The 17,748-nt window shown below is 39.9% G+C and overlaps 1 protein-coding gene across 10 annotated transcripts in view; it reads left to right on the top strand.

The window, feature by feature from the left end:
* Positions 1-17,748, top strand: part of CELF2 (CUGBP Elav-like family member 2) — a 587,695-nt gene that overhangs the window by 230,353 nt on the left and 339,594 nt on the right. For 2 of the 10 annotated variants that reach the window (XM_049885076.1, XM_049885075.1), the window contains exon 1: positions 1,639-1,981. The exons of 5 other annotated variants lie outside the window; for them this stretch is intronic. In XM_049885076.1, the coding sequence (XP_049741033.1) occupies positions 1,908-1,981 (74 nt within the window). In that variant the 5' untranslated portion in view covers positions 1,639-1,907. Of the gene's footprint in view, positions 1-1,638; positions 1,982-2,406; positions 2,641-17,748 lie in introns of those variants that run through there. 3 more of the 10 variants (XM_049885077.1, XM_049885078.1, XM_049885084.1) reach the window with 3 other exon arrangements.

The following is a 17,748-nucleotide window of genomic DNA, read 5'->3' as shown; positions in this document are numbered from 1 at the left end:
TATGTAAATATGTTTCCCTTAATAACCTCTGAAGATAGTTCTCATCATTACAGAAGAAATCGGTGAGAAAAAATAAAAACAATCTTTTCTCCATATTGTGGTGGCTGGTACATTTAATTACGTGTGACTCGGGTGTTTAACTCTCCGACGGCCATGATTATCTCCCTGGCATTCCTTTAATGAGTGAGGAGAAAGCCTAGCTTCCTTGCACAAAGTTCTATCCGATTTCCTTTAGAATATTTTAAAACATAGGGAGTAAGATTTTTCAGACAAAACCACAATATATGTCTGTACACACACACGCGCACTAAATGTATGTGTATATACATATACACTTGAATGTACACATATATTACCTTCAAATATGTCATTACAAAATAAAATGAAAAGTGATGATTACCATAAGACAAGAACTATAAACACCTGGTGTAAAACTGATGATGTTGATTTACAATGTGAATGTGCCATGAAGAAGTTTTACATAATTGTGACTACTTTCTCAAAAGTTCTATTTAACCCACATAATCAAACAATAATGAGAACACTAGATTAGAATATCACCTTACGACTTTTTCAAGAACTTTTATCAAATCACTTGGAAAAATTAAACTTATCTGGTTCTATTCATGTATAAGAGTTTTGCCATTTTTATCAATTCCTATTAGTAAATCGGTCACAAATCTTAAATGGTTATTTCACCTTCATGGTCCTTACGTTTTGGATCTAGCAATCTTTCCTAAAGTCACTCTGTTGGTTTTTAATCATTGTATTAAATACTCGGAAATGACAAATTAGTGATTTATCGTTTTAAAAGAAAATGTGATTATTTCTTATTCTCAGTCCCTTATATATTTAGGAGCCCTAGTGGCACAGCGGTTAAATTCTCGGCTGCTAAATGAAAGGTCCGCTGTTGAACCCAGCAGCTAGCTGCTCTGCGGGAGAGAGGTGTGGCAGACTGCTTCTGTAAAGATTTCCAGCCTCGGAAACCCTGTGGGACAGTTCTGCTCTGTCCTTCAGGGTCGCTATGAGTGGAAGTCGGCTCCTCCGCAGTGGGTTATTACATGCTTCTCAGTGTTTCCAAGATGATACAAAAGGAAATATAATTGTGCAGAGACTGGCTCATTTTTCTCCTTACAGCAGTGAGATAAGTCCCTAAATGTTGCTTGGGCCATTTATCTAATATTTACTTTGACTAAATAATGAATGCTATATCAGTGGTTCAGCTATTATCGTTAGTTCATACACTGGCAAGCATATCATACAGAGGAACATTTAAACAAACGCTCGTGATCATGCAGTCTCTTGTGGCTTTGATTTGGGAGTTTCGTTTTCCTCTGGAAGAGAATCAGGATTTGGCAACATAGTTGCACTAAACCTACTAAAAGTGGTTATTCCGGCTATGTGCCAGGTGCAGTGGAAATGGAGAATTTAGTAGAACAGGACAAAGTCAGTCCAGTGAACTAGTTTGCATTTCTGGATGCTCGTGAACCAACGAAAGTATTGCTATTTTTAAGATGGTGACCTCAGCTCCTCCCGGGCAGAGCAGGCAGGCGCAGGCAGCGCGGGTCTTGGCCGCTCGGGCCGGGCCGGGGGCGGGCGCGCGGGCTGGGCGCCGAGCTCCCCCGGCCGGGCGGGCCCGCAGGGGTTAAGCGCCGCCGCAGCGGGCGCGGAGCTCCGCCTCTGCTCGCAGCACCTGGCGCTCCGCAGACAGTTGCCTCAGCACTGGATTTCGGACGGGATTGGAGGAAAGCGAGAGGGGAGAGAATGTGACAACTGCCGGCTCGGGCGGCCGCCGAGGGGAGGCCGCGCGCACCTGTCCCTGCTTGTCTCGCGCCAGCCCTCAGCGGACTCGGCCGCGCGCAGAGCCGCTCCCATTCGCCCGAGCGCAGCCGCGTGCGCCCGAGAACATGACTTCTGCTTTCAAGCTGGATTTCCTCCCGGAGATGATGGTCGAGAGCCGCTTGCTAGTTTCCGACAGGATGTAAGTAGAGCTTCGGCGCCCCGCCGAGCCGCGCCGGGGCGGGCTGGGGCGTCCTGAGGAGAGGCATCTGCCTGCCGCGCCGCGCCGCGCCGGGGCTCTCTCTCCTCTCCAAGGCCGGCCCGGGTGGCCGCTGCGAGTCGCGCTTTCTGGAGCCTCGAAGGAGGGCCGAGGAAATCAGCCGGCGCTTGCGTTTTCCCTGGGAACGCTAGCTGGCTGGGCAGGAATTAGCCGCCTCCCTTTGGTTTCTGCGAGCGGCAGGGGGCCGGCAGCTGGACGCGGGGAGGAGGAAGTGTGCTCGGCCGAGCCGGGCTGTGCCGGGCAGGACGCGGGCAAGCACCGGCCGGCTGGGCGCGCCGTCCCGGGGTCCCGCGGGCGCGGGCGGGGCGGGCGCACGCGCGGGCGCGCCCGGGCGCGGGGGCCGCGTGTCTGGGAGGGGTGCGCGCGTGCCACTGTGCACGCTTGTGTCATTTTCGATGCGGGGCTGATGGAGCTGTTGTGGCCGATTTAAAGATTCCTTCTTCCCAAATTACCCGCTAACCTGACTTACCGTTTGCAAAGATTCCTTTCCTATGGGGGAGAGAGGAGAAGGAGAGAAGAGGCGAAAAGGATAATTGTTACGTATTAAAATAGCCAGGCATACTATACTGCAGAAATTAGAGGTAATTTTTACGTAATCATGATGGTTTGTCTGATATGTAGTCTGTAATTTAATAATTAATGTGATGCTGGTTGTTTTACGTGTAGTCAAACTAGGGAGAGAGTTTATTGGGAAAAGTAGGGAGGAAATTCCGGGAAGTATGTCTAATTTTTGTCTGATTTATTAGTCTTGATAGGAAAGTTTCTTTTAACGGCTCAGGCATTGTCAAATCAATAGGATTTACTTGTATTTTAGGCATGTTATGAAAAGAAATCCTAAAGGGGGAGAAAAAGGAGGATTGCTAAAGTGAGACCAAGAGGTCTGTGTCCTTTTCAGACATGGAATATTTAGAATTCTTTCTTATCAACAAGAAATTTGATAGTGAATCCAGGCTACAGTTAGTCTAGGGAAAACAGGCTGCTATCTTTGGTAAGAGCACATATGAAATGTTTCCTATTCTGCATACTGTAAGAGCTAACGTCTGTATTTCTTTCTGGCACTGTACCGTATGCTCTTTCCAATGTTCAGGCCGTTCCCAGCTTTATGATCCATTCCCTGGCAACTAACTTTCCCCTACGGTGCTAGATGATTTTCCTAGTCTGTAATGTTATGATTTGAGAGATTCAAGACACTCTGTAGTGACCAATTATTTGAACAGCTAAGATTAAAATAAAAAAAAAAAAGTGAGGGCGGGGGATAATAGATTTAAAATGTGAATTGTCTTTTCAGACAATATTAAGAATGTTAACTTTCTTGTACACATGATCAGGTTTATTGTCTCAATGGAGATAATCAGATAATGTAAATTAAAATACCGTATTTCCTTTTGGCAGTTTTCTCTGAGAAATTTATCTTATTTAGTAACATTCCCGTGATATTTGCTTTGGAAGATCTCTGTCCTGTCGACCATAAAAATATGTATCTGTATAGATGTGTAATACATGTGTATATATTAGCTAGATGAGAATTTTATGTGTTTTTTCCTTTATATTCTAGAGTGTCAGGATGAACCAAAGACGGCCTGATCGTGATTTGGGATTTATGGTCACCTGCTACTTAGGTGACCGTAATACATCTAGCTAATAACTGCTTTATGAATGTAAAGTGTGAATGGCTTCTGAAAGATGCTGTTTTCTGTCACTTAAATTATGAATTACGAAAATTTAATTTGCCCTTTGCGTTTAGTGAACAAATGTGGCGTATTCAAGCTATTTGTTTGGAATAGAGTTTCTGTATCTTAACCATGGAGTCTCCTATACAAATCGTAATATAACTTCTACCGTATATCTCTTTCAAATGTTACTTATTTCCAAATGACATCCAGATTGTTTTTGGTGTGTGTCAAAGTTTGCCTACTTGGACTCAAAAAAAAAAAAAAAAAAAAGATAAAAGAAACAATGATTTGTAAAGGATACCTCTGTGATTTGTTGCCAAGATAACTGTTGTCTCTTAAACCCTGAGAATGCAGGAGCCTGTTTTCCAAAATAGTTTGTGATTAACTTACATGAGGGACTAGATATAGGTGTGTGGGAGGGGATGCCACGAGTTTAAATCCTTGACGCCCAACATATCAGTAAATTTCTACTGCCGTGTTCAGTTGGGAAGATAGCTGTGAGAATGTGTTGTTTTCAGGAGTGACTGTCTTGTGTAGTGTATTGTCATTTGGACTGAATTGCAATAGGGTAGATATCTGCCTGTTCCTAAAAGGAACTTAAATAAAGCACAGGGGCTTTTCTGGTGTGGATTGTGTAAAACAGTAGAACATATTTTTAACGGTGTTTCCCCGTAAGAACGTGTTAGATAAGTTTGCAAGATGTAATATCTTTGAGTCCTCAAGGCGGATGAACAGATAGCTTTTGAGATGAATTATTACGCTCGATGAACCCACGGGCCATCCAGTGTTTAAAGAGCCCACATCATTTGAAGGCTCTGTAGTGGTATAGAATTGCTATATAACATATGTTTCAAAGTTCTGGGATTCTAAACATTCAGTATCAAAAGTACATAGAAATGGACATTTTAAATAACTTTATTAAAGTTCCGTTGCTTTTTGTTACCATAGAATATCGTTACTACAAAGCATTGTGAATATAAAATAGGAGCAGATTTTTTTTTTTTCCAGTTTTAAACTGGGACAGTTGATTTTAAATTGGGGGTGAGGATGCATGTTCCCTCCTTTGTTTCACCTTTTTGATAGACATACATAGACTTCAGAGCTTTAAAATATGTATGAATTTTTAAATTAAAAAAAATCTGTTAGCCGATGTCTTAGAAATGGGAACTTGCAGGTGGAAAATCCATAAATGTGACTTTAAAAAGTGGTAGTTCAGATTCATGATGTCAGAATAAGAAACTGAGAAGCTACCAATAAATTAAAATTAAGTTTTAATTTTTTTCACGTTTGGTAAGTAACATTCTTGAGAATGAGAAAAAATTATCTTGAAGGTAAATTCATCCACTTGGTGAATTAACCTTTTTTTGACTCAGTCCACCCGTTAGTGTAACTAGTGAAAGAATCTGTCAGTGTACAGTTAAATTGAAGGGCAGTCATTGGGACATGATTGCAATTGCTGAAAGGGGTTTGAGAGACCATCTCTTCAGACCCCCCCTAGTTTTATAGATTAAGAAACTGCTAGAGCAGCAATGTGGCTAATCCCAGGAGACAAAGTAATTATTACTTTCCCCTTTCCCTCTCATATGACAAAAACCTGAGTCGTGAGTTGAATGCCTACTATGTGCCAGGATGTTTTATTTACACTGTCTCTCATCTTGACAACAAATCTTCAGGATGGATATTCTCCCCATTTTACAGATGATGCTAACACAGGTTATATAGAGAGCAAACAGCAAAGCTGTGGTATGCTTGTGTGTCTGCTGTATATGTTCACATGTGGATGAGGAGGGAAGAGAGAACTATGAAGTAGTGTATGTATGTGACATAGATTTTTGTCAGAAAACCACAGCTAAGCCGCATGAAAACTGACTGAACGTTAGAGGAAATAAGTATCACCTATTCAAGATTGCAGTGCAAATATATTTGAATAGCCATTTTATACTCTAATTTAGTTCAAATTTACACTGTTCTTCTATATGTTAATTCACTGAGAATATATTTTAATTAAAAATGTATTTTGGTTTGAAGGTACTAGCACGTTGAAAGTCAAAAGCAGTGGGGTCTTTTTTTTTCCTAGGTGGCATTTAAAGTGTATTTGGAAAATGCAGTTACAAATAATAAAATACAGAGCTGACTCAGATTTATTGCCTGATTCCATGGTGAGCGTAAAAGGAAATTATAATGAGAAGAGTCTAATAGGGGGGCTGTGCATCCGATTCTTTAAGGAAAGTGTTTAAAACATTTTCAGATGGGATCTCTCAGTTAAGAGTACATATTGTAGAATCAGCTGTTTCCTGGGACCAAAAATTCATCCCACATTGGCATTTTAGAATACTAATATTGTCCTTGATCTGGGTTGAAGTATTATTTTAATTGTTAAGCCTTGCTATTTAATTGTAATTTGCTGGATTGAGATTATTTAGGCATCTGTTGATGAGATGCAGTGAACTGGGAGAGAAAGAACCTTGAAAGACAAGATAAAAAGGAGATAGGATTTGAGATAGGAACCTAGTAATTAAGATTTCATGGGATCATTATTAAAATGTTTTCCCTCTGAGAGTTTTTTTTCCCCCTTTTCTTCTAGCAGCCATAATAACAATATATTTAGCCTCTGATGAAAGACTGTAGTCTCTTTCCTGGTTTTACATAAATCCCCAAACTTTTCACTTCAATTTGCCCAGACCTTTTGGTTTGGTTTCTTTAGAAATTAAACACTCATTCATTTCTCATTAAAAAAAAAAAAAAGGACTGGTGGTGTTTACCATGCCAAATACTCTGTTACACTTGAGTGCGTTACTGCCAGCACATGTTATGATCTAGCTGTTGTGTAAAAATTCAGGATAGTGTTGATCGTTGAGGCTTATATTTAGGCTCGAAACCAAAACTCACTGCCGTCTGGTCGATTTCTGACTCATGTCACCCCTGTAGGACACAGTAGAACTGCCTCATGGGGTTTACAAGGCTGTAAATTTTTATGGAAGCAGACTGCCACATCTTTCTCCTGAGGAGTGGCTGGTGGGTTCAAATTGCTAACCTTTTGGTTAGAAGCCTAGCAGCCAAGGCCTTTAACCATTGCACCACGAGGGCCCCTACTGTTCAGACTCAGAAGACCAAATACCATAATGGGAGCCTGCTGCGGTTATAGAGAATTAAACATACCCTCACACTGCTAAATCATACTGTAAGCATCACTTATTTGCATTTTAATGCAAAGCATTGTATTTTCCATACATTTCAAGAAGCTAAATTAATAAGTCATTAATGTGTTTTATCGCCTATGATGAGCTTTGCCCAAATGTTAAAAAGCTTTTATTTCCAACGTAGAGTACTAATATTGAAGGGTTTTGTTTTTTCAGGGTGAGTCATAACTTTTGCTTTTTGTTTTGGGATCAAGCCATCCCAAAGAGTTAGGTATTTCTCAGTGTAATTATCTGTCGTACAAAACTGGCTGCAGAAGGAAGGGTTTGGAAACTACTAATGATATTCAATTCATTAGCCCCTTCAAGTTCTCCTGTGGGCTGTCCTGTTTGTTTCCACTATCTGGGAGGTATGGAGTAATACAACAAAGCCAGCGTCAGGGTGTGCCACTTGTGTAGCAGCGCAGAAAATGTATTTTTATTTTTCCTTGAGAAAAAGCTCTTGCTAAACCTAAGAGAAATGGAGCTGCACATTCCTGGCAAAACCTGTGTGGGAAACAAAAATGAATTAGAGCACTAAATGAGATGCTCTCAGGTAATTGTAAAATAATCATTCCCCTTAGCATCATCACTGTTTAATTGTGCCATCCAATATTCTCATGCTCTGAACCCAGATGTGAAGGGATGGAAACCTCTCTCCCCTCCTGGGAATTTTCATTCACTGTGAGCTTTAGACTTCCCCTGAAGAACTTTTCAAAGAAAGGGGGGAAACATTTCGGGAAATTTTCAACAATTCCACCTTCCCCATTTCTTCTAAATCAGGACAGAAAGTGATGACTCCAACTATTTATACAGAAGTACAATTCCAGTTATGTGATTTCCATGACTGGTAAGCATATTTGAGATTTACACATTCATAGTGCTACACCGCGAGTTTTATGAACAGCCTCTTTTATGAACTGCAGATTGTATATTACGTTCAGATACGGAGAGTGAATACTGAGAGTGATGTTTTAAAGTCAGCTGATAATTTAAAATGTAATGCTAATAAATATGTAATCGTATGGCTTTCAAAATGACATATGAGTGCAAATTCAGTTTTTGGTTAAATTTTAATTACTCTGAATGAATGCCTCAGAGCCAGCTTACAAGCAAGTTATTAGACCCATTTTTTTCTCCTCAAGATTTATGGAAATTAAGTTTAGCTTGTATTTAGACTATCATTTCAGTTTATTATCCTGAGCTTTTTTTTTTTTTTACCAGACACATACGGCCTTTCATGTAATGTCAGATTTTAAATAAATTGATTCTGAAGAGATTTTGGTTTTAAATAATCTTTACTCTTTTCAGATCAGCAGGGGGGTAAGAGTTGTCCAAACAAATGACCAGGATTCCTCTACTAGTAATAGTGATTTAAACATGAGGTGTGTGTAACGTTTTGATTTCGAGTCTCAATAATTAAAGAAGTCAAAGAGCTTTGTCTTTCCAGTGAGACTGTATATGGCTATCTGTGTCAGAACCATGGAAATCAAGTTCCCCCAGCCCAACAGCTGCTTTGTCTGACATTTACAGGCTCAAATAGAACGGAAGATTTCCTACTTTCACAGATGATGGTGGTGAGTCACCCACTCCGAGACAAGGCAGTTAAATTCCATTGATTTTATTTGACATGTTGAGATAACTTCTGGACAGCTTGAAAAAAAAAAAAATTTTTTTTTTTTTTTTTTTTTGTGGCACTGTAAGAGTAAATAGTTCTTCAACTTTCATACTAGGTCTAAAATTTTATGATTTTATGCTAAAAGGTTTATGGTCAGGCTTTTCCTAAAGAAAGTTCAGAGCCTGTCTTAGGCTCATTAAATTTTAGGGTGGTATTTTATATCCTTTTCCATGAATTATGTCTTCATTTCTCATAGTCTTCCCCTGTAACAGGCAAGTTGCACCTCATTTATCTGACACAAGTGAAATCAGTTGGCTCTGTAAACTAAAAGTGCAAAATATTTTGTTATTCCCCCTACTGTAGTCATAGGCATAAAATAGGGATGGATAGATGGATGAGTAGGTGGATGGATGGGTAGATCAATCAATCTAATGTATACACCTATATGCATACATATAGATGTGTGAATATATGTGGAAAACCATCTTACTGGGCATAATTCTTCACTTTTTAAAAATAGCTGCCTTTTAATGGTCTTTGGTTATTAAATTTATGATAGTGTTGTACAGTATAGCATGTATTTACAGGTTATTGATTTTATAATATAAAAATTTAAAGCTCAAAAATGTTTAGCATCTTGACTAAAGGTGTACAGCAACTTAGCGATACTGCCGGAAATCCATTTCAGAACTGTTTCTACTCTTTTGCCCAGACCTGCAGAGTAATTTCAATAAAAGTGAAAGAAGTGCACTATAATAATCCTGTAATGTTTCATTGTGTGAAAAGCTGAGACCCTCCCTATTTTAGTGGCCCCGTCTATTCTTGCTGCAAAGTCCTATTTCTCAGTTGCAATTGAGGTGTTTGTTGCTGCTATCAAGACCTTTAATGTTCAGAGTAAGAAGGAAAAAAGAATCTTCATAGGAAGGTCTGAAAACAGATCCTAAGCCAACATTTTCTTGTCCTGTAGACATAACTAACCATGGCCAGATGAAAGTCCACACCTGATGCATCTTTACTGCCGCCGTCATTTTATGTCATCTGTATCATAATCTCATAGGTGTTGAAAGGAGGACTTGAAATTTTCAATGTATCTAATGCGAGTCTTGAACATAAACTGAGTTTATTTAAAAGGCTATGGTTACAGGTGATACAGGGACTTTTGGGGGGGGTGCAGTAAATTGGTGTAAACCAACTTAAAAACACACAGGCTCTCACACACGGTGGTTTTCTCTGTGGCAGTCTAGAGTAAGATATTGGGTATCAAGCAAGTGCAACAAGGTTGAAATCTGACAATTTCTCCTTAAAAGTTCTTAAGATAATCAAAGAGAAGGATGATATGAAAAAGCATAAAAAAGGAAAGCATTTGGTAGAGGAGGAATGTGGATTTATTTAGTTCGCTTTACTCTTCACTCTCGATCCTTTGTACTCAACCTCGATTCACTTAGGTCACAAGGAGTACAACTGTTTCTGAAGTTTAATTGTTGCCTTTCCTTGATTTTCCTGATTGGTATCTTTTCAGTTCTTTTAATATTTGCTAAAGTCCATTTTATTTTCATTCTACTGAGCAGTTTCCTAAATTTCAAGAGAAGGGGCCACATCTTTCCATGACACAGTTCTCAGAATGGGGGCTTTGAGAAGAGAGCAGCATCAAAATACCTAGACCATCACTTGTAGTAAATTCCTCTGGAGCAGCTGCATGTTTCCATGCTAAAACTGTATTTTGACATCCTACATTACAGAAGGGGTGTTGAGTTTTCTGGTCAGAGCATAAGGGTAGCATATTTCAGAATGATTAACTTTATGGATGTCATTGTCTTGGCCAGCTATATTTGGCTCTGCTGCAGCTGTGTTTGCTTTCTCAAAATTGTCACCAGGAGGCCTCCAACTGCAATTATTCACTTCAGTCCATGCTGGTAACATCTTCCCTCATGACTCCTATTGTCCAGCCAGCCATCTTTTCCTGTTGTCAGGGTTTAGCAGTAACACACAAATCCTTTGGAAGTCTGAATGCTGGTTAGAAGTACTGGCAGTCCCAGCTCTCTGTCAAAGTGGTTTCTTAATATTAAGTCTCTGTCTTGCTATTGCACCATAATGCTACCTGTCAGGGTTCTTCTTTCTTGTCACAAAAAGCCCATATTTTGCTCTTTTTTTCCTCCTTTTCTATTACTCTTGGGTGTCAAAAAGTTGCTTCCAGCATCTACGGTGGATGGCATTTCTTCCTTTTTCTATATTTCTAGAGCACTTTGGAGTACATTTTCACTCATATCTGGTGTTTTAGAAATCCTTACACAATATGGGGTCGCCATGAGTTGGAATTGACTCTGTGGCACACGACAACGACACTCATTGAGTTGCAGAAGACACAAAGAAGCATGTGAGTTTTCTCTTAATTGAGCACTGGCCACAAAATTTACTGTCCTCTTAGGAATTCAGGAAACATTTTTCTTAGTACAAAAACCATTTTAATTCCATAGGCCATGTGTGAGTTTCAGTTTTTAAATACTCATAGCTTCTTCTTGGATTATTTCTGCTGTCAGGAACGCTTGCCCTGCATCAGGATCTGCATGTTTGTAGTGGAATGGAATCACTGGGGACATGGTTTTAGGGCCTTTCCAGCAACGTGTTGGAAAGTTGTTCTTCAAGGCTAAGAGTCCTTTACTAAACAGCAGTCTGATAGGTGTTCATCTACCTGGTCTTCTGATTTGTTCCATGCCTACTTCAAGTCTCAGGTGACTTGTCAAGGCTACTCATCTGGAAAGTAAGAAGAATAAGGTATGCTTCTTATCTTTCCACAGTATTATTGTTAGGCTAATGTTGGGAAAGGAATGACACCGTAAATATTTTATAGCTTCAGGGTACTTAAAACTGACCACAGGTTCACCCACATTCCCTAGGAGAATCTAATACAGTAGAACTTCATTATAACTGACCAGTTAACGTTCTCTCCCTCAGAACATTCATGCTTTAAAGTCTCAGTCAAAGACGCATAAAGCAGTATTACTCCCATATAAACTTCAGAAAATTCTTAGTGCCCAGCACATTATGAAGACTGATTTTTTTTTTTTTCCTTTTTCTGCATGATGGTTGAGAAATAAAATGCAGTTGATGTTCCAACTGTGAACTTGTGGCCAGACTGTCCATTCTGGGATGGGGTGAAGTAAAAGCAATATCACCATCTGGTATGCCCCTGTCCACATTCTGAAAAGCCCCTCTCTATGCCAGCTGAAGTAGATTTAGATTTTTTTTATGGGAAGAGATTCACCTGTACAATATGAAGGCTGGTTCTCACCTAATGGGAATGCCTAACCCTAGCAGAAACCCAGCCATTAAGAAAACATTTTAATGATATGAATATGGAGTGGAAATATTGTAGGTGCAGCCTCATTAGGTGCTCAGGTCACTAAATGCCTGGAGAAGATAGAAGGAGAATCTCTGAAGGAGTAAACAGCTTGGAAAAGGAATCAATTTTTTGCCTTACAAGGTGGCATAGGGTTAAGACAATGGGTATAGCATTTGTATCATCTGCAGCATCTAGGCTGTAGATTTCTGTGTTTTAATTCTTGTTATTGTTAGTTGCTATTGAGTCGCGTCTAGCTCATGGTGACCTTATGTATAACAGAGTGAAATGTTGCCTAGTCCTGTGCCATCCTCATGATTGTCCATATGCTGGAGTCCCTTGTTGCAGCCACTGTGTATTTTGAGTGCCTTCTAACCTAGGGGAAACCCTAGTGGCGTAGTGCTTAAGTGCTATGGCTGCTAACCAAAGGGTTGGCAGTTCAAATCTGCCAGGCACTCCTTGGAAACTCTATGGGGCAGTTCTGCTCTGTCCTGTGGGGTCTCTATGAGCCAGAATTGACTGGACAGCACTGGGTTTGGGTTGGGTTTGGTCCAACCTGGGGGGTTCACTGTCCAGCACTATTTCAGGCAATATTCTGTTGTGATCCATAGGGTTTTCATTTGCTAATTTTCAGAAGTAGATTGCCAGGCCTTTCTTCCTAGTCTGTCTTAGTTTGAAAGCTCTGTTGAAACCTGCCCACCATGGGTGACCCTGCTGGTATTTGAAATGCCAGTGGCATAATTTCCAGCATCATAGTAACATACAAACCACCACAGTATGACAAACTGACAGATGGGTGATGATGCTTTAATTAAATAGGCATGTCTTTCTCCTGACATAGTCGATAGGGTCCTTAGAGTCCTCAGAGGTCAGAGCTACTGTAGCTAGTGTGAAGATTCACCCCTAATATCATAAGTCACTTTGCTCATTGAGATCAGGCGTGATCAGATTCAAATTTGAAGCTTAAAGCCTTGTTATCTGAGTCCATTGGTTGAGAAATGTCGTCCATGACGGGCCAGGGGAATACTTAACACCTTCTTTGCTAAAGGGGCTAATATTGATTGTGCAGAAACTTGGCTGGGCCCTGAATGTGATCTCAAAAACTAAGAACCTCTTGCCTCACGTAGCAGACCATCTTACATCAGGGTGAACCAGGGATTTCTGAAGATAGTACGAACTTTGGCAATATCAGAGATTAGTGATATTCCTAAGAATGCAAGCTCTGTGGCTAAAAACTGGAGAAATCTTTAGAGAGGGAGACGGCCACACAGATACTACAAATACGTCTCTACAAATTAATTGGTACTGCGTAATCAGCACATTTTATCTTTTAAGTGCCAAAGACATCTAATTAGTTTTATAGGCAGCCTTTCAGTTGGGCCAAGATTTTGTAGCCAGCTATTATAAAAAGTGAACAGAAATTGGACTATCGTCAGCCCTGAAAGCTACACGATGGCTATGCCTTTATCTTACCTCTATGACTTATTTTTCAGGTCTAGTCAGAACAGGATACTTTTGATTCAAGTTTATTTCTAGTTTTCTGTTCAGTTGAAAAAGCAGTGTAGACCTGAAAGCCAAAAAATGTTCTCTGGTTTCAAATATACTTTTATTATTTGATAGCCATTTATTTCTTTTGTGTGTGTGTATTTTCTAATTCGAATTACTAACACTTTAAGGGATGCTGCCCTCTGTGGCATGTTTTCTAAATTAGTTTTATTTAGGATACCGTATATCTCAGTGGAGGCTTGTGTGTCATTGCCGTGATACTGAACAAGTTTCAGTGGAGCTTCCAGACTAATGATCATGGGGCTGGGGCAGGACAGGGGAGCATTTAGTTCCCTTGTGCATGGGGTCACCATGAGTCAGGGACCAGCTTGATGGCAGCTAATAACAACAACAGTGGGCCAGCCATTAGGCTAAGCCACTTAGGTAATCTTCAGAAAAATTTCGCATGGTAAGTATTATCATCCCCGTTTTGCAGATGAGGAAATTGAGATTCAAGAAAATGGTAGTACCAAAAGTTGGCCCTGTGTCTTTCTGTATCTGTTCCAAAAATAGGTCTTTCTATTGTGTCACCTCACAGTTTGTCCCTGGAGTTGCTTGCAAATCTTTTGAGGAATTTCTTAGATCCTTCTAAGACCATAAACAGGTTGAATTTCTAGATATATTGTAGAACGTGCAGGTGAAGGTGAGTGTTTTGAGTGTAAATACAGGTTATTAGTATAACTCAACAATATGCTTTTTATGTGCTTTTTCATGTAAATTGCTTTTACTTGATTTTGTTTTATAGCCAGACCATTATCTGAGCCTGGAAGGTAAGAGAGGTGTCAGTAGAAGGGAGGACCAATGCAGTGTCAAGATCTGTTATTGGTGAGGTAGATTCTCGCTTACACTGAGATGAGGAAGCAGCTAACACAGACTGTTAAGGTGAATATTTATTTTTCATTTAAGGTAATAGCGTATTTTATGAAGAGGTTTCTTTTGAGGACTTTGTTAGACACCTAGTATCTACCCCCTCCATTTACTTTCAGTTTCTTAATTTTTGCATCAGATTTAGATGAATATTGGGGCTTTCTTGGGGCTATGTCCAGCCTGTGAATTAGAAGATTCCTTGGCAAGTACAAACCTACAGGCACAATGGGATGGTGTTCAGTCTCTGCTGTTCACCTCACTTGGTGGACTTACACAGTATCCTTTCTAGAGTTACATCCATTTTTACTCCCTTCTTCATAAGTGGGCCAAATGGTTGGGCCATGGAATAAGTGAGCCTTTAAGCAGGTGACAAGGGATTTTAGATAATTTAGAGTATGACCAACTCAGGTATGATACATGGTCCATTTTGAGTGTCAGGACACTTTCAACCTCTCCATGTCTTTTTGCTCAAGTGCATGAACATTTCATAGGATTCTGGGTTTTCAGCAGATCACAGATTTCTGTCTCCTGTGCAGACACCCAGTGTAAAGGGAAGGATAATAGAAAAGTTAGAGTAGAGTTCATGCATGGGTTGGTCTAACTCACAAACCATTTTATGCTGAATATTAGCTTGTCGAAATGCCTTTAGTCTTGGCAGGAGACATGCATCGTAACCTAAGAGGATATGATTTGAGCAGAGTTCTCGTGCCCGTGTGCTTATTGTATTCTTGCTACTGATGCAAACATTATCTATAATTACATTTTCAAGTGACTGAAAATTGCAGGCTTTGTTGAACAAAAATACAACCAGAGAATTGAATGTATAGCCACTCCACCCTCATTATAAGGCTTTCAGAAATCAGACTATAAGGCCCAGTACCATGGCTCTCAACTACATGATACCAGCTTCATTCTGTGATGTTTGAACACTTTGTCGAAATGCTGAGTTCCCAATGGTGATCATATAATTGAAGGAGAATGCGATTACTCTTCTACTGCTTCGTTTGCTCCATTGTCAACTCAGTCACAGTGGCATCTCCTCTCACAAATCCTCTATTTCCAGGATGTAAAACAAGAAACCACAATCTGATTTAGATCCAAGTATGATGGGCAAAAGTAGCAGGAGTTGGTTGAGGTACAGACACTATTGCCTCCCTGGGGCAGATGTTTTGCATTCCTGTGACATCAGGGACTCTTCCCATCACCTCCACTCCTTTCCCATGTCCCGCCCCACCCAGCCCACAGGGCTTGAATACAAAAAGATTTCTTCTGTGGGGATCCACTACGTGATGGACTCTTCTGTTGTCTTTAGGACCTGGCCATGGTACAAGAAAAACATCCTGGCCAGTCTCACTCTCCTAGACACAGGCTAAGATCCTATTTCTAATTTCAGCGAGAACTTGTACCACTTGGGATTTTTAAAAAGAGAGAATTAGACATGTTATAGCTTAATATTTTGCTCATTAATGATTAACAGCTTAAAATCCTGGAAGCCATTTGAATGAAATAGAAAATATTCCCTGGTGTTGGATGAGAAACACATGGGAGGAAGAATTTATGATGACATGTTGTTATTGCGTTTTTTAGGCACCAAATTTGCAGTCTATATGGTGTTTCACGATGTCATCACTCACCTTCCACGCCCAAGTAGAGGTCAAACTCTTTGACAAGCTAAAGGAAAATTAGTGTGATGTTTTAATTCAGAAAAGAAGCAGAGCAAATACTTGACTAAGGTTGCTCAGAAAACCCACAGACTATTCTTGGTTTTATTCTGTCCTTCTCTGCCTGCTATGACAAACATATCATCAAACAAAGAAATGTTTATCAGATCATGATTAAATTGTGAATGATTGAAATCCATCTAGATCTGGTGTATACCTAGCGAATTGGATTTCCACCAATATATGTGGCATGTTACCTTGTCTAGCATAAATGTTGTTGTTGTTGTGTGCCATCAAGTCAGTTCCGACTCCTGGTGACCCTATATGACAGAGTAGAACATCCCCATAGTATTTTCTCAGCTGTAATCTTTATGAGAGCAGATTGCCCACTGGGTGGGTTCAACTGTCAACCTTTTGGTTAGCAGCCGAGCCCTCAACTGTTGCATCACAAATAACAAACTCAAATTTGTGAGATCACTTTATATTGTAATATGAAACTTATTGATTATATGTGGCATTTGAACATTCATAGAGTTGAAATAAGGTAACTTTGGTGTCCAAGCTAAAAAGCCTTGTGTATAATGCAATACAACAAGGGTTTTTCTTCTTTTTATGTGAATGGCTTGTACCAGCTTTTAAAGGAAGGCCTCCGCGGTGAAAATTCTGAGACACAGTCAGTCTCAATACTATAACTGCCCAATTGTGAGGTATAAATGAGGGCAACTCAATTTGTCTATTTCGTGAATTCCCTCTGTGAGTTATGAATACTTTCTCTTATATTCAGGGCATTTTTTTTGACAGAATATATGTTTATATCTCTTACTAAGTGCCTGGGCTTCTGATAGCTTGGATTCTTAACCAATCAGCACAACTTACTTTAAAAAATGTAATTAGCCCAGAACCAAAGTAAATTAGCTTTTAAAGTTGTCTAATTGTCAGGGTTCTTGTGTCTCTATTATAGCAAATGGATCCCGCCGTGGTATAGTAAACACAGTGCAAGTCGGTACACTTCACTGATAAAGTTTATACCACAGAGCGAAGAGTTAAAATTAAGCTGGGCAATTGAGGAGTTTGGGATTGATGAGTCCCGGGTGACCTGTTCTTTGGCTGAGTTGATCAGTTGTTTTATTGTCTTATGGATATGCCCTAAATGTTCTGTGCTGAAGCCTGTGTTCCATTTTTTTAGTCTAAAATACCTGCCTGTGAAAAAGAGTTACATCTTATTTTAAGCATCATTCTCAATGCAAATAGTCAACATCTCAAAAGTCTCATGCTGTTCAACGTGCTGCTTGTACTGTTCTAGGTGTTACAATGTTTTATAAAGTGTAACAGTTGTTCTTAGGGAGTTAAACATTTGTTTATTTTGAACTCTAATCTATCACTGTTGACACTGCTTATTTCTTGCTCAGGGAAACTCTGGTTTAAAATGCTCTGCACCTTTGTGTTGTTTTAGACTATGTTGTCTTAATAAAGGCTTTTCTTCTTGGGGCATGAGAATTTAACTATCGTATCTTTCTAAAGAACTTCATTCTTCACCCTGTAGATCAGATGAAGTATATTTTATAATGTTGCCTCATCAACTTTTTTGCCATAAATAGATCCCTCTTAAACCAAAACACCAAACCTGTTGTGGCTGAGTGGATTCCAACTCATAGTGACCCTATAGGACAGAGTAGAACTGCCCCATACTGTTTCCAAGGAGCGCCTGCTGGATTTGAACTGCTGACCTTTTGGTTAGCATCCGTAGCTCTTAACCACTGTGCCACCAGGGTTTCCAGATCCCTCTTAGATGTCTTTAAAAAATGTTCCATG

The sequence above is a fragment of the Elephas maximus genome, chromosome 4, assembly GCF_024166365.1.
Source record: "Elephas maximus indicus isolate mEleMax1 chromosome 4, mEleMax1 primary haplotype, whole genome shotgun sequence".
Classification (NCBI taxonomy): domain Eukaryota; kingdom Metazoa; phylum Chordata; class Mammalia; order Proboscidea; family Elephantidae; genus Elephas; species Elephas maximus.
This window is presented reverse-complemented; position numbering and strand designations above follow the sequence as displayed.